This window comes from Micromys minutus (genome assembly GCF_963924665.1).
Source record: "Micromys minutus genome assembly, chromosome: 23".
Classification (NCBI taxonomy): domain Eukaryota; kingdom Metazoa; phylum Chordata; class Mammalia; order Rodentia; family Muridae; genus Micromys; species Micromys minutus.
The window spans coordinates 10,031,024-10,057,381 of record NC_137958.1 but is presented as its reverse complement, the minus strand read 5'-3'; the positions used below and the strand labels follow the sequence as shown (position 1 = coordinate 10,057,381).

At 36.0% G+C, this 26,358-nt stretch overlaps 1 protein-coding gene across 1 annotated transcript in view; it reads right to left on the bottom strand.

The window, feature by feature from the left end:
• The window catches only part of KMT2C (lysine methyltransferase 2C), a gene marked incomplete at its 5' end in the record, with an annotated part of 192,527 nt that overhangs the window by 82,376 nt on the left and 83,793 nt on the right, over positions 1-26,358 (bottom strand). The window contains 8 exons of the mRNA XM_080936200.1: positions 2,095-2,211; positions 4,731-4,850; positions 9,917-10,620; positions 11,523-11,600; positions 12,434-12,547; positions 13,030-13,184; positions 13,763-13,932; positions 24,752-24,866. Coding sequence (XP_080792326.1) covers positions 2,095-2,211; positions 4,731-4,850; positions 9,917-10,620; positions 11,523-11,600; positions 12,434-12,547; positions 13,030-13,184; positions 13,763-13,932; positions 24,752-24,866 — 1,573 coding nt within the window. The remainder of the gene's footprint in view (positions 1-2,094; positions 2,212-4,730; positions 4,851-9,916; positions 10,621-11,522; positions 11,601-12,433; positions 12,548-13,029; positions 13,185-13,762; positions 13,933-24,751; positions 24,867-26,358) is intronic.

Genomic DNA, 26,358 nt, shown 5'->3' with positions numbered 1-26,358 from the left:
GCAATGCAATAGTTGAAACTGGGATATACTATAATACACATAGGAGTCACAGATTCAATACCAGACTCAGAAGAATATAAAAATAGCGAGTTAACAACCTTATATACATTATATGGAGAAATGATAATGATTCAAATAGAAGAGTCATAAGGCACATTAAAATTAACTTTCTTAGTTCACTATAACTTTTTAAATGTAGCTCCCAGAGAGTTTTAAATTGCATATGTGGTTTCTACTCATTGCTATTAAATGACACTACTTTAGAATATTATTATCATTAATTTGTCAAAATGCCAGTATTAGCAGAACAATTACCAACCAGGGGTGCTCATTTCTGAACTTGATTATGTTTTACCAAACCAACTAGGAACCAACAGGCACCATCCCACACAAAAGCCCTGATTCAGATGCAGTAAAGAAGGAACCAGGAGGCCAATACAAAAATACTAAAATATGATCCTCTTTCCTTTAAAAAAAAAATAGAACCTACACTGAACATGTTATAGTCAAGTTCAAAACAAATAATAAAACAATTATATTGATAAATGGCTAAAATTTTAGCTTATAATATATTACTGTAACATTTTCAATTTAAATCAGATTTAATCAATAGTACTAATGTGATGTTATAGTCACAGCACAATTAACAGCAATTTAAGTCGTTAACAAATGATGACTCCAGCTACAGGAGAAACCATTAAGCAACCTAATATTTAATCTTGAGTCGTGAGCAAAACTTCCAACTCGTCTGAACATGTGAACTGGCATCAACCTGCATCAGTCCCTGGTGTTAGGTAGGACTATAGGATTGAGTCACAAGAAACTCAGAGCAGGCATGCCTGCAGAGAAGGGCTTAATGAGAAGCTGAGAAACAGCTGGGGAGGCTGGAAGAGCTGAATGTCTTCACTGCCTTGATTGTTATGTGGTTTTTAAGGGCTTATTAAAAGTGAGCATCTGCACCCTATACCAATTATGTCTCAATAAACCTATTTTAAGTTTGACTGTTTGAGACAGGGTCCATGCTATAGCCCGAAACTCACTTGTAAATCAAGTAAACCAAAAACTCACATGCTTGAGGCCTCCCAGGTGCTATGATTAAAGATGTGAGCAACCATGTTCAGAAATAAACTAGTTTTTAATATATTTCATATAAAACACAAAGGAACAGAATCCCAGTTTTCTTGCTTCTGGTTAGTAGTAAAACTGAGTGACGTTCATGCTTTTTTAACTTAACATTGCTTTTTAGAGAGTAAAAGACAGAATTTCAGTTAAATAATAAAGGTTCTAATAAAATATTTGCCAATATTTATAAAATATATTTTTTCTTCTGTTGCTGTCTGTCTCTCTCTGCTCTCTCTGGCTTTGGCTATACTATGTATGTATCTATGTAGATGAGGCCAACGTTGAACTCAGAGATCTGTGTGCATCTGTCTCCTGAGTGCTGGGATTAGACTGCAAAAGCACAGCCAAATCACATACATTTTTCAATGCACATTTAAAGGCAACCTCAAAATGTGTCGACCAGTATTTCTCAATACAAAATAGTCATAAATCTTGGACATTGCTGGAATCTGTATTCATCTACAGCATTTTTTCATTTTTTTTCTATTGGTCTTATAATACAGAAATTATAATAAAATTGGGGGTTGAAGAAATGATGGCTCAGCACATAAGAGTATATATTATTCTTGCACAGGATGTGAATTCAATTCTCAGCAGCCATGTCAAATAGTTCACAACCACTGGTAACTCCAGTTCCAGAAGACACAATGTCTTATTCTGAACACCCATGGCACCAGGTACACTAGGTGCACATGCAAAAAGAAAAATACTTATGTGCATGAAATAAAGTAAACATGTGTTTTAAAAGGAATTCAATAGTAGTATATTTTTAATTAAAAAGAAAATACACTAAAGATTCTCTCTTGTAGATGGCTGGCATAAAAAGATGTCGAAGAAAGAAAAAAAGGGATAAGTCAAAAAAACAAAAGTACCTGAGCAGACTTACCTGGGACTCTTAGGATAAAAACAACTTGTTATAAATGAGATCATCACCATTAACTGCTACTGGAATAAAAAGAAGGTAAGTCTCACCCCAGGTAATACAACAGCTCCAATTCCACTCTTTAATTTAGACCTGCCTCTGCCACCTCGTCCTGACAGCCCAGCACCACGAGGTCTCCGCTTCCCTGGAAATCCAGATCCTCGGCCCTGTATAACATACAGATTTAAGTTAACATTGCATAAAATTCCAAAAGAACTTTCAATTCCAGATGTCAGCAATATGAAACATTTTATTAAATGTTATACAAATATTTATCTTTTTATATAATTAGATGATACATACTAACAGACCAGACATAATATTTCTATCTTATATATTTGTATCCATAACTTAGAAATAAAACTACTTAAGGCGGGCAGGAGAGATGGCTTAGCAGTTAAGAGCACTGACTGCTCTTCAAGAGGTCCCAGGTTGAAATTCCAGCAACCACATGGTGGCTCACAACCATCTTTAATGGGATCTGATGCTCTCTTCTGGTGTGTCTGAAGACAGCAACAGTGTGTATTCACATACAAAAATAAATAAAATCTTTAAAAAAAAACTACTTAAAACTTTAGAATCAGTGTTGCCTCTTTCATCCTGAGTGCTTCATATCAAGCAGGTCTTACTACTATTTTTTACTTCCTATACCTTTATTCTAGGTGTCTAAGGTAACTATCCTTATACAGACACTTCTACATGTACAGACTCTCTTCAGTACAAAGTAGGTATCAAGAAAAACTATATTCTGGGAGATGAGAGTAACAGGAACATTTACTGGACACTTAGTATGCACTGATTTGAGCAGTATTTCCTCAACAAACCTCAGGATATCTCCACTTTAGGGATAACTGTTCTGGGGATAAAAGGTGTCAGTGACTTCTTCAGGGTCACTTGGCTAGCAAGTGGCTTACCATCCTTGGCTTTTAGTCACTATTCTAAAATATTACAAGGTAGCAGCATTTATTTTTACTACCCTGGAGTGGTATTCTTTGTATTATAAAAATAAAATCAGTATAATTTTTTATCCAATAGCTCTCGTATGACTTGAGCATCTCTAATTTATTTTAACATAGTATTTAATATTACTTAAAGATCTTAATAAATTGGCATAAAGACAAAATAATGAATCATAAAAATGTTTGAAATGGGAATAATTTATCTATATCTTCACTAACATAAGAAAAAGTTCTTCAGGAAAACAGGTTAAGTTTCCTGAGACCTTAAGCTGTAAGCACCAACCAACATTAGAACCCTGACACCACCTTGTTCTTCCTTAGAATTATACATTTCTGTCTGGAAAAAGTTCTCATTTTAAAAGCATCTTAAAAAACTACTTAGAAGAAGTAAGGGAAAATATTTTTGTTCCTTAAATGAAAAAATAAGCCATGTTTTTACCTGATGGCCTTCATCCATTTCATAAACTGAATCCACTTCCCATTGAGCTGAACAGGCTCAGGGTCAAAGCACTATGTTTAAGTTGGGAGACTAAGATATCACATGACTAAGTGGGAGGGATTTAAGTTTCCCCTTCAGTACCAACACCTTCCAGCTCTAAGCTGCCTCTCCTTGTACTTTACCCTGTTCTTTAGGTCCCTTGAGCATCCTCAGCTCTGAACAAAGGATAGATGAGGTAGACTGCACTGGACAAGTTGTTTTCAATAGGAATGAAGGTGGCTTATGGCAGGGGCCAGAGTGGGGAAGAGTTAAAGCTGTAATTAAAAATTAGCATTACGATAATCTCTCAGTTCATTTCCCCTAACATCCACTGGTACAGACTAAAAGTAAGTGAAAATTGGCAGGATTTGTTACAAAAGCATTTTTAAATATCGTGGTTTATTCTCTTAAATATGGTATGGTGGCAGGTGGCTGTAATCCCAGCACTTGAGAGTCTAAGGCAGAAGGATTTGGATGGAATTCAAGGCCAGGCTGGGCTACATAATGAGACCAATCTCTAATCAATCAACAAATTAAAATGAACCAACTAAAATTATGCCACAGTACCTTGGATGATTACAGTTATCTGGATAAGCATAAATGTGGCTTTCCAATTTTAATAGAAATTTAAAAAATAGACTCTGAATGTCTTCTGAAATCTTTCACTAGTCTAACTTAAATAGCTCTATTCTAGAAACAACTAAATACAGAGGATAAGGGAAATTACCTTCTTTAGTCAATAAAGTATTCTGATTTTTGAAATGATTAGTTTTTGAACTTTCTCTGCTTCAAAGTATATCACACTCCATAACATCAAGAACTAAGAGAGCATCATCAGCACACGACATGGGAACTCTCCGTGACTATGAGGTGAACATGTACAATGAAGCTTTCTGACAATGAGCACATTTCCTCTGTCTGTATGTAATCAATTCAATTTGTGATATCATAAATGAGCAAGTCCCAAATTACACCTTGTTCTATGTGACAAGAATTTTCCCTTGGAAGAAATATTTATAACAATAACAACAAAAAAATCATTTTGACAAAGAGGCATTAAAAATGTATCTTCAAATACTACAATTTAAGTTCACTTTAAAAGTGAAAAATGTTATTAAGCAAGTTTTGAAATTTAAAAAGTGGCTCTGGAAGCTGAATCTAGGGGAAAAAAGGTTTAATTCTTAACATCCAATAGAACAAAACAAACCAGAAAGAAATGATACATGAATGTAAATGCAATTTTATTTACCACTTTGATGCTCCAAATGGCACTGCCAGAAAGCTGCCTGGGTTTAAAAATTTCCCGGCCTTCTGAAATGTCTGGGGACCAGGAAGGTGGGCTCACTGTATTATGGTTACTCCAAGCCCCCTAGGATATGGCAGGTGAGAAAATAGATGTATAAAACTCAGCAACATAAAAGATCAAAGCCAGCAACTAAGGAATTTTAGGACGGCAAAAACAAATGCAAACGTATGAAAAATCAGGACAAATTGCTTTAAGTTTGGGAAAATAAACTTATCACCTAAAGTGACTTTAACTCAAATGTTTGTAAGTATAATTTACATTGAATATTAAGTAGAAATATCATACAATAAAGCAAAATAAAAGTCAAGGTTTATATAGCATTACTCATATACTGACATAACAGTACAAAAATAAATGTAAAAGTCAGTCACAGTCTAAGAATTAGCACTAAAGAAAACATTCAGGGATTATACTCATCTAACAAGTATGCCTACACCAAAACAGAGAAAGGGACAACCTTAAGAGAGTGTTGCATTCATTAGTGTAAACACTCAGCCAGCACACTAAAATACATGCTCAGATGAGTGCACAGACATTGGATGATTTTTCTTGATGGGAATGACATGTAAGAATGCCCAAGGAATTAATTTAAATAGATAAGAGATATATTAAAGCAAATTGTCCTAAATTTGCAAATTAAAATGACTAAGGCACCTAATATACAAGAACCAATGTCTCATTAGTTAAAATAAAATGAAGGCATTTCACTTCCAAATAACCACACCTAGCAATCTCAGCTAATCTGATTAAGCTACTGAAGAGCAAGAAAAATGTTTATTCCACCAAGGTAATAGTTTAAAGGAAAACCTAAGAAATATCAAACAACAAAGACCCTATTTTGAATAAGGCAATTTAAGAATTCGTATGATTACTTTACCAATTAAATGACAAAATCTTAAAACAAGATATATTGTACTTACCATGTTTCTACAACATTATCAAACTAGTAAGAATACCAGTAATAATGAAAATGCAATCAGCAATTTAAATAACCAAAAATAAGAGCATGAACACCAACTCACAATAAAGAGATAGTTAATGAAGTTTAGAGGGAATAAAAAGATAAGAAACAAAGGAAAAACTAATTGTACTTCTAACTAAAACTAAGCAGTCTTAGGGCCAGCAACCCGTCACCAGCACTTTCTCTATGTTTTATTGTCTTGGATGAGTCTTACTTCCATCACTTCCCTAACCACACTTTACCCAGGCTCAGTTAACAGGGACATAGCACTTCTCATCATACCACAGCCAATCACTGCTGCTCACTCCAGAACTTCCCAAGGCACGTGCCTGTGCCACCATTCCTGCATTAGTCAAGGGGCCTTAGTAACCTCTATGTTGCTCTAAGTTCATTCTCCAGTCTCATTCCACTCAAGACAGTTCTACTGATCTGGTAATAGTAAGATTAGTACTATTACCTCCATGATTATTTCTCTCCATTTCCTATTCAACTTCTTCCTCATTGACTCCTAAAGCCCTCAGTTTTCCTAGGAGTTGAAGCCCAAATCCTAAACACTATTTACAGTGAAAGTTTGAAATGTCATATTGGAAACAGTTCTACATTCAATTTCTAGTTCTAATTTTTTCTAACATCTCCAAGGAAGTATTTAATTTCCTTAATACATTAATCTTGTTAAAAATAAATAAGTAAACCTCTATGGGGGTCTGAGTAAGAATGACTCCTGAAGGCCCAGAGACTTAGGTCTGAGCATTTGGTATCCAGTTGGTTAAAGGGCTTGGGAAATATGACCTTGAAGGAGGAGGGTGTGTCACTGGAGGAGGTATGTCACTGGGGTATGAGGTTTGAATTTTAAAAAGATTTGCACCATTTCCAGTATGCTCTCTCTGACTCAGCTTGTGGATTAAGATGTGAGCATTCAGCTACTGCCCCAGTGCCATACCTGCCTACTGCTCATATGTTCTCAACCATGATGCTCAAAGATTCTAAGCCACTGAAACTACAGGCTTCAAATAAACCCTTTCTTCTATAAATTGCCTTGGTCATGGTGCCTTCTCAAAACAAAAGTTAACTAACACAGCCTCTTACATGTAGCACATCTAAAATCTCTTCCATAGTTGGGTTTGTTTGTTACTCTTTCTCATTTTTATAATGGCATCTAGTCTGGTCAAAAAAATTATTCTCGGCCCTTTTGATCTGTTTTCTATCAACCCTTCCACACAAATCATCAGCAAACTCAGAATTGTTATCATTTGTCTCTGGCCATTACACTCCCCTCAGCACTTTTGCCTTCTACTGTCCTGTGTGCCATGTGCTTTAATAGTCAGGTATTTCTGCTTCCTTCTACCCTGTTAGAGTCTCCTCAAGACTTTCTCTACCCAGCAGCTAGATTCAATCTAAGAAATATAACTCTTACCAAATAAGGAACTAACCTATTTGAACCCTCTGATTGTACCTCAAGTCACTTAAAAGGCAAACCTTTCCAGCTGCTCCTTTCCCTCCATGCCATATATATATTTCTCCTCATCTGTGCATTCTTCCTGCCCTGGCTTCTTACTGCCCTTCAAGCATACTGTACTATAAACAGTCAGGGCCCAACTGACACAACTACTTCCCCTTTCCAATCTTTAAAAAATTGGATGGCTACTTCTAACCCTTCAGGTAAGACCTTGGGTATTTCCTTGTCAGAAGGCCTTCCCCTAGCACCATGAGTGAGCCAGTCTTCCTTAGTGGATCTGTAGGCTTCTCTCATTGCATCCCTGACATGCTCTGCACCCTATCATTCTATCTAGTGGAGAAGTATAGGCAAGATATAGCTCAGCCTAGTTCTCACTGCCTCCACTAAGGATAGCTCCTTAATGCACACCTTAAGTTCTTTTTGATCTTTTAGCATTACATACCTACTACAAATTATCATAAAAAGTAGCACTCCAAGATAAAAATAGCATTAAAAATTCTATAAATAAAAATTGTCTGGTGATTATGTTTTATTCATCATAGTTTTGGTTAGCTTCGATGCCAAAATTGTATCCCATTTCAAAAAGTATTTACATTTCATATAACATGGATGAACAAATTAAAGAGCTTTCTAAACCAAGAAAATCTGGATGTCAATACAGTAATAATCAGAAAACTACTTGGCTGCTATGAAGAATTTAAATAATAAAAGCTTGAGAATTTGCCTAATGAGTTTTAATAAGAATATTATTATAGGGCACAAGAATATAGATCGTATTCAATTTTAAAATTTTTAAAAGATGATTTAAGATTACTGTTATTTCAGAATTTATAAACTAGAACAGACAAGTGGTAGTACATGCCTATAATCCCAAAACTCAGGAAGCAGAGGCAGGACAGGATAATCCCAAGCTCAAGAGCAGCTATGGCTATATAGAAAGATCCTGAATCAAGAAGCAATTTTTAAAAAAATAAGAAAAATAAGAAAAGAAATACCAGACAAAGAACCATGGAATGCAAAACTTGAAACAAGCTGAAAGGTTAAAAAAAAAAAAGAAAAGATTTGACCAATTAAAACCTGTTCATTCTAATTCCCACAGCTTTTTAAAAATCTTTCCCCATAGTATTCTGCTCAACACATTACAAAATAAGCAAACAAAGCATCATAGGGAAAGAAAGCAAACCTCTATCTCTAACTCAGGACTCCACTTCCAAGTTTAAGATCAAACTTGAGCCTCAGAGGCTGTTTTAGTCAGTCAGCCTAAGGTGGAGATTACATAATCTTGGAGATTCACATCTGTAATCCCATCAATCTTTAGGTTAAAGATGGAATATGAGGATGTGCAATAGTCAGACTTCCTCTCAAAACAAAACATTTATAATGCAGCAGCTTAATAAGATGCAAAACCACAGGAACCAAAAGTGAATGGGAAGTTATAATTTCTTTTTCTAACATTTGTTGAGACAGAGAACTAGTAATTGTTATACAGCTAACTTTACAAAACAATGTGAAGATGGGAGGGGGAAGGAAGTTTGTGAAGGAAAAAAGCCTCATGGGATAACAGAAGCCAAATGTCAAAGAACATATTTAAGGGAGGACAGGGACAGGGACACAGACACACACACATTTGCACACGGAGTTGAGGGAGGGAGGGAGTCCACCAAGCACAATGTCCTGAGTTTGATCACTGGCACCCTCTGACCTAACATCGAAAATGCCTTTCCCATAAAGCAAGAACTAGTCCCTTTGCCTTTGGTGTAATTTAGAGAATAAAAATACATAGGATTTATTCAGGAGACAAATTAGTCTATTTAAACAGATTTTTTATGGCATCTTTACAGCTTCGAAGTTAATTGTTTAAAATTAATATATTACCACTACTGAAAAGTCAAATAATTACTGGAAGCAATTTAAATCATAGGGCTTACAATTCCAGGCAAATACTACAAACTAAATTCATATCTACTGTTTGATATCAGAAAGCAGCCATTGTGGAGAACAATAAATAATTCAAAGCAGCATTATCTTAATTTTAGTAGTTAGTCTCACTTTAATCTACTTAGAAAGAACTGTAATTCACCCCTAAAATATAGAATCTATATTACTTAAGAACAAAGAGAAGCAGCTTAGAATCCCAGCACAGGGAAGGCTCAGAGTCAGATGGTCAATCCATAAGGGCCTAAGCCTTATGGTAAGATCACTGGAAGCACACTGTATGCATTCCAGGTCCGATGCCCACCCAACACATTCAAGAGGTGTGCCCCATCCATGCTGTAGAATAGCAGCACATTTTAAGACTGTTTTATTTAAAATTACTAAAGTAAATCCTATCTTGAAAAATAATCTTACAAAAGATACAGCATTTATACACAGAAACAAACTTCAGAATGAGAAACTGTTCAGCATAAAATTTCCACTTGTGTAGTTAACATGTAATAATATGCTTTTAAAATTCTAAGATTACTTTGGAACTAAAAACATCTTTAAGGTAATTTCTATAGGTACTATAATCAAATAGATCATTTTTTAATATCCTGGAGTTTAATAAATTCATTCTCAGTTATGAGCATTTTTTTAAATAACCCACTCCTCCCAAAACAGAAACTGAGTTCTAGGGATGAAACGTTGCCTTCTCAGCCAAAGCTAAATGTATCCTTCCCATGTTAAATGACTGCTATAGTATCTTTTCTGTCATCATTAACATCACCCTACCTGTTTGGACCGGGGTCTACCAGGAGAAAATTTTCTTTTGGTAATAGCTGGTTTACCCATGCCAATTTTTGGAGTGACTGAGATGTATGTTGTTGGCATGATGCTTCCAGCAGCGGAGTGGAAAGCTGAAGGGTAACCGTGCAGCATGTTGCATGAAGGCAAGTCTGGACAAAGTGTGGAGGAGGAAGACACATCTGCCTTGCTCAGGTCAGTTCCTAATGAGAATGGTGATTCTTCCTCAGCTGGTAACTCTACAGATTTGTCTCCTTGGCATGAACTATCTTTGACACAACTGTCAACAGCAAGAGTCATTTCAAAATTCACACACCCAGTGGAGAATTCAGAATTTTCCTTCTGTTCCATTTCTTCTTGTACTCTCTCTATCACCAACGGCTCCTTACAAGATAAGGAGCTTTCATTGTATGGGGACAGTAAGGCTTCTGGTGCAGTAGATTCAGTAGCTGATTTTGTGGGGCTTGGTTCTTTAGATGCCACCTCAGAATCCTCTGACAGCAGCAGTTCCTCTTGTGGCACAATGGTTTGGTGTGGAAGAACTTCAATGTTTTCTGTCACTTCCATTCTGTCTTCGTTTTGATCTTCCTCACAAACATGCCCCCCTTTATAAAGGGTTTCCATTTTTTCAGTATCAACTTCATGAGAAATCTCATTTGCCAAATCAGTATTCATTTTATTGTCAGATGATTCTACAAAATTTAGAATATGGATGACATTAATTTAAATGCAAATTGAAAAATGTCTAACCATAAACAGGATTAACTACAACTTTGAAGGTACTCAAGAAACAAAATTATTGAAGTAATTAAAGCAAAAAATTCCAAAAGATTTGTGAATTAAAATAAATTGTGGACCTTTTAAAAATATGGCTTAGTAAGATACTTAAAGTAAGTAATTTCTGGTTAAAAACAAAGCAAAACAAAAACAAGAAACTCAACTACTAATATATTTCTATTATATCCATGTGACACATTTATAATTTACCATCCGCAAACTAAAAATTATGTATGCAAAGCTAAACTTTTTAAAGCTAGTTAAAAACAAAATCAATGATACTAAGTAAAGTGCCAAACATTTCAAAGGGAAACTAGTTTAGAACAAAGATACATTGTGACACTGCTTCTGATTTCTGATAGGTTTTCTAACCACACCATACTGAGGATTCCTTTATTATCTACATACGTTAACATATCCAAGACACATCCTGGATTATAATCCTTGTTTATCCTCATTATCACTATCTTAAATACTAATCTTGACTATTCTATTATCACTGAAATGCCACTGAGGCTATATCAATGAAGACACTAAATTCTTCATTTATTATTTTAAAATCAATGATTACAGCTAATATGTTGTCTGATGTCAAAATGAAACCTCACTTTTTATTCCTGCTCCAATGAAAAAGCTATGAACGAGGGTAAAAAAAAAAAAAAAAAAAAAAAGTCAAGTGATAGATCAGTTATAGTGAACGTGCAAAACAACCACAAACCCTTCAGACAACCTGGTCATCATCATTCCATTTGAAAAAAATTATGTGGCAATTATCTTGTAATCCAATTAAATGAGACAAATTGAACATATAGCTTACCAGAAGTAATGAGACCAACTGTGTCAGGGCTTTCTAGTGGATTGCTTTTCTGGGGCTCTTCAGTGCACACTTCAACTGCTAGCAACAAATAACATATTATGGAACCTTTAAGTAAGAAGTCAACTGCTGTCTATATAGTAAATGAAAATGAGTTTTACTATAAAATGCCATTTTCCAAAATGAGTACAAAAGTTATTATATTAGTCAGTTGTACAATTTGGATACAATTAGAAATCTGTTCATGTACTACAAATCTAATATAACTTATTTTCTCCAGTTAAATCTGTATAAAGTAGGGCTGGAGAGATGGGTCAGTGGTTAGAGCACTGACTGCTCTTCCAGAGGTCCTGAGTTCAATTCCCAGCAACCACATGGTGGCTTACAACCATCTGTACTGGGGCCTGATGCCCCCTTCTGGTGTGTCTGAAGAGGGTTACAATGTACTCACATTCAAAGTATGTAACTTAGTATAAAACTTCATCTATAAAAGCTCATAATTTAATAGGCAATTTCCACAAATATGAAATTTTACTAATTATACAAGTTCGGTAAAGTTATTATCAATATTGCAGAAACTTAGTTGAAACATCTTCAAAATACCCTCAATAGCAATACTGAGATAACCTGATAATAAAATTTCCATTATCTCTGCAAGAAATACCTCATAAATTTAGTTCACAATTGTAAGAATACAGTGAATTGCTGTTTAATGTAATTATTTGGTCCTTAAACAAAGTACATATTTATCAATAAGACTAGATTACAACTATACTACAAATATAGTTCTGCCAAAGATAACTTTTTTTCCCTAAAAGTCTCCATTCTAAAACTGAGTCACATCTCCAGGCCTTAAAATGTTCCTCTTTAAACAATTTCCATACTACCCATTTTCTTCAAAATTATAGTCTTACCATCTGGAACAATTCCAGGTCTGGACTGGTGATCACTGACATCTTTATTAACTGTCTGCTCCAGAAATACCACTTCATCTTCAGTGTCTTCAATTTCCATTCCATTGGAATCATCTTAACAAAAAATGATTAATTCTTTTTATCTCAAAGTAAGTTTTTCACTTTTAATATCCAAACCAAGAGCTATACTCTTATTTTAATGATAAATTTTCAGCAGCAATGCACTATTTTTCTTCAGATTTTGCCTTGTTAATCAGAAGCATATTATTTAGCAATGTAAGTCTGAGTTTGTGAATATTTAAAACAAGCTTCACAGGCCTTAAGTGTATACCTAAAGTTGTGTAATACCCATTTATTATCCAAGCACTTGTGGGTCAGTGATTTCAAGGTTAACATGGTCTACACAATAAGACCGTTTCAAATACAAAAGACAAAAGAGGAAGGAGAATACTGTTAAATTAAAAATACAATGGGATTTGATACAAAAACTTCATTATAAATGAAGCAATATGTTGGTAACTAATCAACATATTGCTTTAAAAAGTACACAAACACATTCTCATTCTCTCCCCCACCTCCCTTTCCCTCCCTCTCACCTGTGGGTAGTAGTTCAGGCATCTCCACTTCATTCCCTGGATCTAAGGGATCTAGCTCAGCCCCTAAGTGTTTACAATACGTGCAGATGTATTCTTCTTTGAGCTGAGAATCCAATTCTTGATCAGTTGGTTTGTCACATTCTAAGTGAACCCATCTGCAGTGATAAGAATATTTAAATAAAAGCCTCTAATTTAAAGCCAAATTAGTACCTGGGGAAGTGAAGTCAATTTCTTAAAAAAGAGAATAGTTAAGATGAGATTAAAGATGAGAAAAAGATGGCTATATGGGTTAGAAACCACCAAAGGATTTCAAAAAGAAGATGACACTTATGAAAATCACAGTGATCTGAGATTTTTCCTTCCTTATTTTTTAAAATACCTTCTCTTGAATTTTTCTTCCAGTGCTCATTTCTGATCTTGCCTGAACTTATCTTTTGCCTATTTGCTTCTTTATGTCTATCAGATTCATTAAAAATAATAATAATTTGCTGAGTGTTGTGAAACATGCATTTAATCCCAACACTTGGGAAGCGAGAATCTGAGGCCAGTTTAGTCTACAGCAAGATCTGGGCCACAGTGATTCTCTAGCTCAAAGGGGTGGGGGTGGGGGATTGATAACAACAGCACTTTAGGAAAGGAACTGTATGGACAACAAAAGGCTGGAAGCTTAACAATACAGTAGAGCAAATGTTCACAAGAACCAAAGTTACATGGAGCGACGATGTCTTCTTACCTCTTACACATATTACAGTGGAGCATGTCTTTCTGAAATTCTGGAAGGTAGCTCTTTCCACAAAAAGGACATAAATTATCCTGCTGTTGATAACAAGTATCACATATCAGACAGTTGTGGTGCCACTGAGCACTAGATCGAGTACCACATTCTATGCAGATTCTGCAATTCTAGACCAAGAAAAATAGAAACAAAAAGTTACTATATATTTATAATTGCAGTTCTGATGTAAATGAACAAAACATTTATGGATTATTCATTACTCTTCACATCAATTTATATTTGAAAAGGCAATTTGTCTTGAAATGGTGGCTCACCTCATACAAACTGCACTAAACCCTTGAGAAAGTTTTAAATAGAGATTGAAGACACTCGGGAAAGCAAGCATGTAAAAGAAAAACCACAAACATAACAAGCAAAATTTCAAGGATAAAATATAAATAAGGAAGCAGTCAGTCTACCAGGGCAGAGAACCCTAAAGAAAACTGATTTTCCCTCTCCCTGAAGTCTGCAATTGCCAATAGCTCCCCAGCTAGGGTAGAAGGGGTTTCATGCTGGGCTTTTTGTCTGGCTTAATGTCCTGCAGGTAGGTCTTGTGCATGCTGTATGTGGAAAAAACAAACTTTTCCACAACAGCTGCTGTATGTGGAAAAGTTACCTTGTTATAGCTGTCTACTGCCTCTAGCTCTTAAAATCTGTGACCCCTCTTCCCAGGCTTGGAGAAGTAGGTGTAATAAACATAAACCTTGTTGGGCAAAGGTATCCTGACGTATAGAAAAAAACATCTAAGGAACTGACAGTTCAAAGAACAGAGCACACTTCTGTATGTTTGACCCAGAATAAAAATCAGAAAGACACAAGACTCTATTTTAGTCACCAGATTCAGAAGACCAGGGTAAATAAATGTAGAGCTGTAAAATGGAAAGCCAAGTGTGGTATATCCACTGGAGCAGACTGCATGCCAGTGAAAGACCATATGTCCAAGAACTTAGGAACAGCAAAAGTTAGAGTCTATATACTCTACTCCCTTAAAAGAGAACATAAGGTTAGATGTGCAGGGAAGCGGAGAGGATCCGGAAGGAACTGGAGAAGTGGAGTAATATGACTAAAATACATTGTAGAAAATTCTCAAAGCATTTTAACACAGGGAGGGGACAGACCAGGGAGTAACTTCTGAAAAACATGATTGCTTGTCTTATCACTGTACACGGCAAATGCTGCTGCTGTATTATTCCATATATTCCTTGTTAGCTTAGGAACTGAAACAGCCAGGACTACACACTGAAACTGTCTCAAAGAAAATCTTTTGCATGGCCAAAAGAACTATTACAAGTCAAAAGACAAACTGACAAATTAAGAAAAAATGTGTACATCAAACAATATATTATAATAGCCTGTTTGTCTCTAAGAAGAACTCTCAAAAGTGCCAAAATGTATACTAACAGACCAGATAATAAAAAAGGAAAAAATAATTATAAAGGAATGATAGTGTTTACTCATAAAAGAGATGAAGATTGAAAGTACATTGAGACCTCATCTACTACCATGTGAGGCAAACATGCAGTGACTAAACAAAAAGAACCTCCAAGTACAGATGCTCTCAGCCCCTCTCTGTTTTGGCGCACTGCAACATGCACAAATCAAAAGAAGACACACATAGTAGCTCTACTTCTAAGAATTTATATAGCAATTTCCCTCAACAATTCAAACATCTACATGTGTACAACGTTACACAGTCCTGGAGCATTTGTGCTTTAACACACTGGAAACCTCTTAACTATCAAAGCATGAGCACTGGCCAAATAAACTGCTGCATAAAAACACAGAAATGCAAATGCTTTTAAAAATATCTCTGAATTGATATTTCTGTGTTAAAAAACTACTAAGAACTGATATGAAGAAGTTCCAATATTTTACATTAAAAGGGCATATGCAAACAATGTCTATAATGTACCTTTAGTGTAAAAAGGGGAAAGAAAACAAAAAACGAAGTATAAGCCTGGAAAACAACGACATTAGCTACTTACAAGAGATTAGGAGAACCAGGAAACAAGTTCTAAGAAGAAAGTAGTGACAATTCTCTCAGTAGACATTTGGTAAATTTTTGACTTTTGGAAAAAAAATGTTAAAGTCCTATACATTATTTAAAAAAAAATCTGAATGAAAAGGGGAATAAATCCCAAATACTCATTTTTCTTGAGACACTAAATGAAAACATATATGATCTTAAATTCTGCATCTTTACTGTGAAAAGGAAATCTTTGCAAAAGAAGAAAACAGAATGTATCACAAGTTATACAAGGGTAGTACTCCCCATTACATGGACATGTGAGTAAATTCTTATAATCACATAAATATGTGCACACATGCCCCTTCCTAACTTCGTCTGCTCAACGGTTTAGAAGGTGAGCACCTTCAAGAAGTAAGGAGAGCACTGCACTCACTGCCCCATTGAGGCTGCTTAGTGAAGAGGGACAATTCCAGGTCAGGGCCACAAAAGATTTAAGAGGAGTTTATAATATCTGGTTAAAAGCCAAACAAAAGGACCAGAGGCAGAGACACAAAAGACAGTCTGAAGAATCAACCACAGTAGACTTTGAACCAAAAGGCAATTAAATAAAATGTGTATATGTTTACATGCGTTTACCAGCATGCATGTGCAGAAGTTAGAAGACATCCTGCAGGATTCAGCTCACTCCTACTAGAGTAAGCTCATCAGGTTTGGCAGTAAGCTTCTTCACCCTCTGAGGCATCTTATTAGCCTCCATATGTAAATGATGTTAATGTGTGAAAACGATAGTCCAGACTTTGAAAGAAATGAGAAAAGCTGCTCAAGGAATAAGAAGTAGCTACAGCTACAAAAGCAAGACTGAGCTCCCAACAGACTGCTAAAAACCTAGGAGAAAACACTGAGAAGAAAACAAAATACGATCTTAAAATGTATTTCTGACTTACTGTCCTTACTGTTGGGTTATCGGATATGAAGAATAACACAAAGGGTGGAAGATTCTAACAGGTAGTTTCTATGGAGAATGAGAAGTGTGCATGCATCCTGCTACTCCTGCAACCTAACCACAAGGAACTAACACAGACAAAAAAATTAAGGCATTTCTATGTTGCAGGTGGGAAGGTCGGGTAAGGGGCCTTTAAAAATTAATAATAAAATAAAATAAAATAAAAAACAGACCATGCCAAAAGACAAGGGCTTCAGAAAAATCTTCAGATTAAAGTAAGCAAACAAAAGAGACCCAAAAAGCAAGAAGAATCTCTAATATCAATGGGACCTGAAACCTACTTGAGAAAGGAGGGTACTTTATGCAACATTAATTCATGCAGCAGAAGTAAAATAGAAGTTAAAACAGATAAACAACTATAAGTTTCTGGAGTCACAGAAATACTGTTTGTGGGAAAATATTCATTTGGGAGACACCATGCCCAACAAGAATATTCTTATATACTGAAATATTGAAAGCTGAAAGGACATTATGTAGGTAACCTAATTGTCAAAAACTGAAATGGGATAATGTAGTTCCTTTGCAGATATCAATCAAATGGTTAAAAAAAAAAAAAAAAAGGTATAGACAGAATCAGACAATCAGAAAGAATACAGAACATTTTTTTCTCAAATATGTAAACAGCTCAATCCAGGTTGAATAGTGTACATGATGCTTCCAACTTGTCGTTTAAAATAATTATCAAGTAACTTTTTAAAGAAACGTATACTGTAAGCAGAGAAAATCTTACATAAAAATAAGAAAAGAAAATTTTCTCCTGTGCCTATGTGTTCTAAGGTTTTCCCTACTTTCTCAAAACACCAATGGCTCCTGCTCTAAGGTTAAAGATTAACAAATGGGACTTAATTAGATTGCAAAGTTTCTGTAAGGCTAAGGACACTGTCAAGAAAACAAAACGGCAGCCAACAGAATGGAAAAAGATCTTTACCAACTCCACATCAGATAGAGGCCTAATATCCAAGGTATACAAAGAACTCAAAAAGCTAGACACCAGAGAATCAAACAACCCTATTAAAAAATGGGGTACAGAGCTAAACAAAAGTTCTCAATTGAGGAATATCGAATGGCTGAGAAACATCTAAGGAAGAGCTCAACATCCTTAGCCATCAGGGAAATGCAAATCAAAACAACCCTGAGATTCCACCTCACACCAGTCAGATTGGCCAAGATCCAAAACTCAGATGACAGCAGATGCTGGCGAGGTTGTGGAGAAAGAGGAACACTTCTCCACTGTTGGTGGGGTTGTAAACTGATACAACCACTCTGGAAATCAGTCTGGCGATTCCTCAGAAAATTGGAGATAGTACTACCTGAAGATCCAGCTATTCCACTTCTGGGCATATACCCCAGAGACACTCCAATATACAACAAAGATGCATGCACCACAATGTTCATAGCAGCACTATTTATAATAGCCAGAAGCTGGAAAGAACACAGATGTCCTTCAGTAGATGAATGGATACAAAAATTGTGGTACATTTACACAATGGAATACTACTCAGCTATCAGAAACAATGACTTAACCAAATTCTTAAGAAAATGGTTGCATCTAGAGAATATCCTGAGTGAGATAACCCAGTCACAAAAGAACAGACACAATATGCAGTCACTGATAGTGGGATGCTAACCCCAGAGGGCTCGGACTACCCCAAAAACACCTCACAGACTGTGTGAAGTTCAAGGAAAAAAAAAAAACAAAACAAAACAAAAAAAAACATTATGCTCAATCTTTACACACCAAGAAAATGTTGACTAATTCCGGTTTACATCCTGTTTTACATGTACTTTTTTGCTCATTGTAACTAGTAAGACCTTAATGCAGAGTATCAAACGTTAAAAAAAAAAAAAAGCCAAGCACTGACAAAAAAGTATTCGTATACATTTATGCAAAAATGCTTAAAATTTGTTCTTTTATCTTTGTTTTTTAAAATAAAATTAAAAAAATAAGAAAAGAAACCCATCTCATTAATGGCATACAGCAAAGATTAGGGGATTATCTTTCCTCTGTTACAGAGGAAAGCACCTCTTCTAGATTAGAGCCCTAAAAGGAACATCTGCTTGCCCTCAGTGAGGCCACACACAGTAGGCCTTCTAATGTTAAACACATGAAGAGATTATAACTAGAAATGACAGAGAATCTTCTGAAAATTAGTATCATAAAAAAATTAGTATCAAGTGGCTCAGAGAATTAACCTCCCAATTGAAAACTCTGATACAATGAGGGTGTGTATGGTAGTGGCAGAGTGCCTCTCTGGCATGTGTAAATCCCCCAAATTCAAGCCCTAGCAATTAAAAAAACACCATAACAGCTAAATTGGTACTAGCTTTATACTGAGTATGTGCTATTTAAAGAACCTATCTTGCTGATGAGTAGTGGCACACAACTTTAATCTCAGCACTGAGGAGGCATAGACAGGCCGATTTCTATGATCCGGTCAGCCTGGTCTCCAGAGAGAAACCCTGTCCCAGATTGTCATGCTACAAGAAGATGGCAGAATATGACAGGGATTAAGTCAAGGAAAACAGGGCAAAAATAAAGTTGAGAGAGAAAGAAGATTACACAGAAAATTTACTAAGATAATGAAACCAGCAACAAAGAAGATAATATTTGATAGCAAGAAACAAAAATTATCTAGCTGTTACTAAGTCTAAAAAGAAACAGAACTAAATAAATATGGGTAAATATTTTAAAATATTATAAATAAAACTACAAAAACACTTCTCCAGTCCTGTAAATGGGCCTTACTACCAACTCAGTGACCAAAATGCTTCAGCCATAACTAACCAGTATAGAGCCACTGTCAGGTTCTGAAAATAAGTCATAAGAATTACCAAAAAGTTCCCAAAGTTCTCAAACAAAAGAAGAAAAAAAAAGAAAATTAAATTAATAGAAATAAATAAATGATTAAATGGCATGTGTTTGTATGAAAGAGGGAAAGAATATAGACACACAGGGAGAGGACAGGAGTAGACATGGGGGTGGGGGAGTGTGGACCTTGAGAGAGATGGGGGGAGGAGCGGAGACACAGAGGGCCACACTGTGGAATAGATCCTCCTCTCCCGCCCACTATTTCACCTCATAAGCCTTGAAAGAACTGTTTCTATAGTATAAAGCCTGTGATGAGGTAAGCAAAGTTTCTTTAAGAAAATCTGGACATTTTTAAAAAAGAGGTAAACAAAGAGTTAAAAACAAAACAAATAACCTGCAGTTGTGACTTGAGATTTACAGAAAGACTTAAATTCTTTCTTTCTTAACATGTAACCCAGACTGGCCTTAAACTATTGATTCTCCTGCCTCATGCATGCATGTTATCACCATGTTAGGTAAAACATGTATTTTGGCAATGAAAATATAGTAAAATTTATAATTTAATTTAATCAAGCCAAAAAAGCCCACATTTTCATTTCTACAGCAAAGTCATTTAAAATGCGCAACTGAGATGGCACAGGAGGCTATGGAATGGAAGAATGCTAACATAGAACATCCAAGTGGCAAACAGGATACTTGCTCATGTTACTGGATAAAGGGTCCAAAGGGAGTAAGTATGTGCAGGGTGGTGAGCAGTTGCACAGAGTTGAGTAGCTTTACACTAATAAAACACTGGGCCAATTTGTTTGCTAAGTTAAAGCCAAACATACATGTTAAGTTAAGGAAGGAAAATACAAGAAGAAATTGATAAAACCAATAAAAGTGATTGATTTTATTAATTTTAATCAGTCACAATATGCATTAAAGGATTTTATCTATCAAAAATAGTCTGTTTCCATCAGAAAGGAAAGAAAATGAATTATGAATTTACCTTTGTATTTCAGAAAGGTAAGAAGAGGCATGTAGTAAAGGTCAAATACTCCAAGCAGTGTGGTTTTCTCCTTAACTAGACCACCAAAAGAACAGAATAGTCTCTCATCCAGGCAGAGAGAACTGGAGCTACTAAGGCAGCCAGATCTTCAGCCCAGACTCTACTACTCAAGTAGCTACACCGAAGCAGTTACTTTAAAGCATCTTGTTCTCCCTTCTGTTTAAATTCCATTGCTCATACCTCACCATTCCGGATACTAGGTAATAGGGTTCACCGGAGCTCTCTAGAACACTAAATAGAATGCAGCCTCCAATTCTGCGCAATGACAGAGCTAGCTGTGAAAAGCACTAGAAAGCAGTTCCAAAGCAGGCACAGGCCCAAAGAGGCCTGCTCAAGGCAGCTCAGTGCCTCCCTCCTGCAGGCCACCACTCCTTCTCCAGTTCAGTGCTATGGGGTTCAGCACATTCACCACCCCAGCAGCTCTGTGCCTTCAATTCCAGGTGTTGCCTCCATAGGATCACTCCATCCCCACAGAGAAAAAAGCAAGAGACACAATGCCCTGGACAATAAAGCCAGGAGTAGAAAAACAGTAAGACCTTTCTTTAGTGGGCCAACAACAGAACAAGAACATGGGGCTGCAGGAAAGTCACGAAAGATAGCTCAACCAAACCAAACCAACCCAAAAAACCTAAGAACTGGAACTTTTTCACAGACACATTAAAGCATCATGTAACACCTGAGATCTCTGCAGTAGAAGCTGAGGCAGCAGAAACACTAAGCCAAACTGATTTACAAAAGGAAGACCCTGGAGGAAACAGTGAGGGAAAGGAAGGAAAAAATACCATAGGAGCATATAATAATCAAAATTAAAATGAATCCAATGACTGACGTCAGGGATGCCACACTGCAGACTAACTACTGTGCCTTCATTTATTTACACTGATCCCAAGTGCTGTCAAAGATGTAAAACTTTTATTTATTTATTTATTTGTGGCATAAAGATGAGACCTCTGGATAGCACAGTATATGCACCACTACAGTCAGTGTCATAATCTTCAGATCATACTCCTGTGCTGCACACACCTGCTTACAGCAGGTAAACTGAAAGCAACACATCCACAAACTTCAGTGCAGAACTGTGAAGAGTGTCTTAATGCGCCATTTGGTACAGATTTCATTATCTAACAGTATGAATCTGTGAAGCATAGATCTCATACAGTTGTATAACATTACACTTAATTCTACCGGGCCCATTTTAAACTTGGTCTAGTTTGCTCCTGATGAAGTTCTGTGTCACAGATATTAATGAACACAAATTCCGGTACCCGAAAAGAATTAGTGCAGCTCATACAAATAAGGTTAAACACCCCCTTGATGAAGCTCACTGTAGCTGCAAGGAACCCAAAGTTCACGATGACATCTTCAGAAGGCCTCCAGTTGGACTAAGAAATCAAACTCAATCAAAAATGTTTGGTATATGTCAGTCGTCTCCATTTGTTTCAGGGAACATCAGACTGTCACAATTGACAAAACAGGGCATAACACTGAATAGTGGGGAAGAGTGCCACTATTTCACCATGGCCCCCCATGGTGAAAGAACACGTGCTTGGGAAAAAAACAGGATCTGAAATTGTTCTGACATGGCAGCTACATGTGGCTTTTAAATACTTGAAATGTGGCTGGCACAAATTTCAATTTGGTATGTGCTATAGGTTTTTAAAAACACAAATCAGGTGTAAAAAACTGGAAAGAATGTAAAGCTCTCAACCTTACAGTGACTGCCACTGGGTGAAGCGAAATACAGTTTTAAATTATGTAAACATGATTTGTATTGTATTTCCATTGGACAGCATTGATCTAAAGTATATCAAAATAGTAACAAAAATAAAGAAATTAAGTCTAGTATTCAAAGACTACCCACTGGCCTTTTGCAATCTGATTAAACCAAACTAATAAGCAAAAGCTCTGTATTATTAATACTCCTAATTATATGAAAAAATTTGTGTATTATCCATATCAAATTATTTAGTCAAAGAACTGGATCAGAGGGTACACCTCCGCCAGGTTTGGCAAGTTAACTTCAAAGACAAAGTCATTTGTTAAATTTTATTAATATTTTTTAGTTAAGTGTTCAATTTTGTTTTATCTTTAAGATTTTAACAACTTTCAGGTAGTGGTGACACACATGCCTTAAATCCCAGTACTTTAAGATGCAGGCAGACCTTGAAGTTTCAGGCCAACCTGGTCTACACAGCTATTTACAGACTAAACAGAAATCTGTCTTGAAAAACAAAACAGATTACAATAACTGAAGTAATGTTGGTAAAGACTTCTTCACCAACTATAAGTCTAGAATGTATTAGCAAATACAAATTTCAAAGGAAAAATATGAAGAATTGGTAATGACTGACTTGATTGTCTACTTAACTTTAGAATCTTAGTAATTTTTGTTTAATACCTTTTAATAAAAAATAGCAGTTTTATTAAGTGAGCAGAAAAATTAAAGTAAACTTAAATGATTTCTACTTTCACAGAAAAAATTTTAAATCTCTGTGCTTCTGAGTATGTAAGACATAAAGCAAGTTATCACACACTTGGTACCATAAAAAAGCATAGTGCCTAAGTAGGCAGAGTCAACTACATAGCTTAACATAAACAGTTATGGAAAAGGCTTAGTAAATTACTGACATGATGTAAAATGACCAGCACTGAAGGAACAACTCCAGGTCATAAAACACTAAAGAGACAAAACCATAAACACAGTCAAGGAATTATTTTCTTAGGAAAAAAGAGAGAGAGCAAGACCTGTCACACCCCCGTCAACACAAAGTGGATGGTTCTCTCAAAAAAGAATGGGATGAAAAAGAAAACCCATTCTGCTGTGAACAAGGTGGTCAACCAACAACATTCACAAGTCTATCTACTGTGGGTTTTAAGAACTCCACAATAGAATTAAAGAGTCTCAAAAAAAAAAAAAAAAAATCAATCTAGAAAACTGTCTGAAAAGGAAGGAAACTACAGATGAATGTTGAAAGCAGGTTCAAAAAAGCTGTCTAAGGAAAGGGAGTAAGAAACAACACTCCACAATGTATCCATTAAATGGGGATTCACCAAACTCTCTACCAATCCGTTTCTACATTAAATAGTTAGTATGGATGAAACTCGAGGCCTAATAAAAGGGGCACTATGCAAACAGATCTCTAAACCTGACCTGATGGATCAAAACACCAGCATTTTTTTTAAAAAGTAGAAGAAAAATTCATAGAGCTTGTCTAAACCCCACACCAAGAGACTCTGGTGTGATGGACACGAATACACTTTGAACACTGAGGAGGAGACAAGAGACTTTAAAACTACCTACCACAGGGTAGGAAGAACCTCAAAATTGTACCATTCTAAGTATTTGACACAAGTGTACAGGTAAACATACAATAACAGGTATTTGTACAAATAGTTGCAGAAACCTCACAAAGGTGAGAATCAACCTAATACACTTTACTTTATCTCTCAGCTACAAGTTAGTAAATTTAAAAATTTTTAAATCTGTTTTTCAGTTTCCTCATAGATAGGATTATCCTACTTTAGAAGGTAAATTTTTTCATAAAATATCACACAAAAAGTCAGTTGATAAACTCATACAATATTTTAATGTCTGTCCCAATTTATAAACAACCCAAATGTTTGCTATAGATGGTTTAGTGAAAAGAAAATGTGTGTGTGTGTGTGTGTGTGTGTGTGTGTGTGTGTGTGTGTGTGTGTGTGTGTGTACCTAAAAATAACTATATTGAGTCGAAAAGGGTTCTTCCTCCTAAAGAATATAAACTACTTAAAAACATTCCTAAAACCGTCTACAGTGTGAACAGTAATCAATAGTGAGAGATGCAAAGCAACCGCAGGAATAAGAATGTACACAATCAAGATGACATTCTAGGAGGCATCCGTCAGGAACCTTTTCAATGAATGGAAAGGGCTTATTTCAATGGTGGCTGCATGAAAAATGCTTGTGTCCAATTACAGACATTTAAAATTATGTAGTTCCTATATCAATTATACATCAAGAAAATTTAAAAAGCTGTTCTTGTAGGGGTGATAACAGATTTGAACAGGAATATGGTGTCAGCGCTCTATGTAATACATAGGGAAAATATCTAAAAACAAATTAAGAAACCACTTACTTTGCATTTCCAGCCATTGGTTGGCACTGATTTCATAACAGGTTGAAGACAAAATGTATGATACCCTTTGTCACACGTATCACACACGAGCATCTTGCTATCTTCTCCCGATTGTCTAAAACAAAAGACAGCATTACCTTTAAACCTTTATGTTCTCATAAATATGCATGAAATTGTGAAATCCACAAACACTTCAGTGTCCCTTCTTTGTATAGAATATAAAAGAGACTACCTCCTTCATGAATCCAGAAAGATCATCCTACTTAAACTATCTCCTATGGTTAGATTTATTTATTTATTATATATAAGTACACTGTAGCTGTCTTCAGATACACCAGAAGAGGGCATGAGATCTCATTACAGATGGTTGTGAGCCACCATGTGGTTGCTGGGATTTGAGCTCAGGACCTCTAGAAGAGCAGGCAGTGCTCTTAACCCCTGAGAAATCTCTCCAGCCCACACTGCTATTTTCTAACCTATGCCACCCTCAAGCCAGGCTTCAGGTATAAGGCAAGGTGAAAAATCAGAGACTACTGTGAGGCCCAAACAGAGTACTGGTTCAGAAGCTTAGAATGTCCTTTAAACAGTATGTTTAAAACAGGCCAAAAAGGGGGTGGAGGGAGGGAAAGGACACACTGTAGGGGTAGAGAGATGGTATTGATGCCCTCTTATGGTATGTCTGAAGACCTCTGACCACCTGAACCTTGTCAGCCCCTTCTTACCCCAATACACACCACCCCACACTGATAATGAGAATGATGATGATGAAGAGAACGAACAGAAGGAGGAGGAAGATTATTAGGACTGGCAAAATGGTTAAGCAGGTAAAGGCACTTGCTGCAAAACTTGAGCCTCTGAATCAGCGTTATGTTTGAATTTCCATTCAAGGATGGACAATTTCTACTGACGACTGTTTTGATACAATCTTGACGTTCAAAGCATGGTATGGAAATTAAGCATTTGAAATTATCTTTTTTCATCTATTGAATTTCATCCATCCCTTATACATTTCCCCACTCTCTCCTGTAATTCTCCCTTCCAGCCTAAGTATATAGTGAGTGTCGCATTTTGAGAGTGTTATGTGTATCTTCAATGATGCATAAATGGTTACAAACACAGCAGTTTTGTAACCAGAAAAAAGTAAGGCCCAGTGTTTCCCTATTGAGTCTAATTGGCTGGTTATTTCAGAAGAACAGTCAGAATTAGTATCTTAGAATCACAAAGTATTTGCTTTCATCTTTTGCTATAAAATTTAGGAAGACTAACAGTTAACATTTATTTAACAATTGGTATGTGTACTTAATGTCTTTTGAGAAGGAGTGTAAGAACTTAAAGAGAGGAATAGCTTCAAGTTTATTCGTGTAATGGAAGTGCTCAAAGGTAAAGCATGGTAGAGTTTGTTGAGTAACAACCGGAGGCCTTGATGACACATCTTGCTTTTTTGATTTTCCCCTGGGTTTCATGCATAATTCTTCTGCTCAAAAAAAGTGGCCAGCTATGAGTTGGTTCTCTCTTTTCCTTTGTTTGGGCTTCAGGGATTGAAATCAGGCTCAATGTTTATAACTTATTTCTACAGTTACAGACAGCTTCGTTATCCTATTAATTCC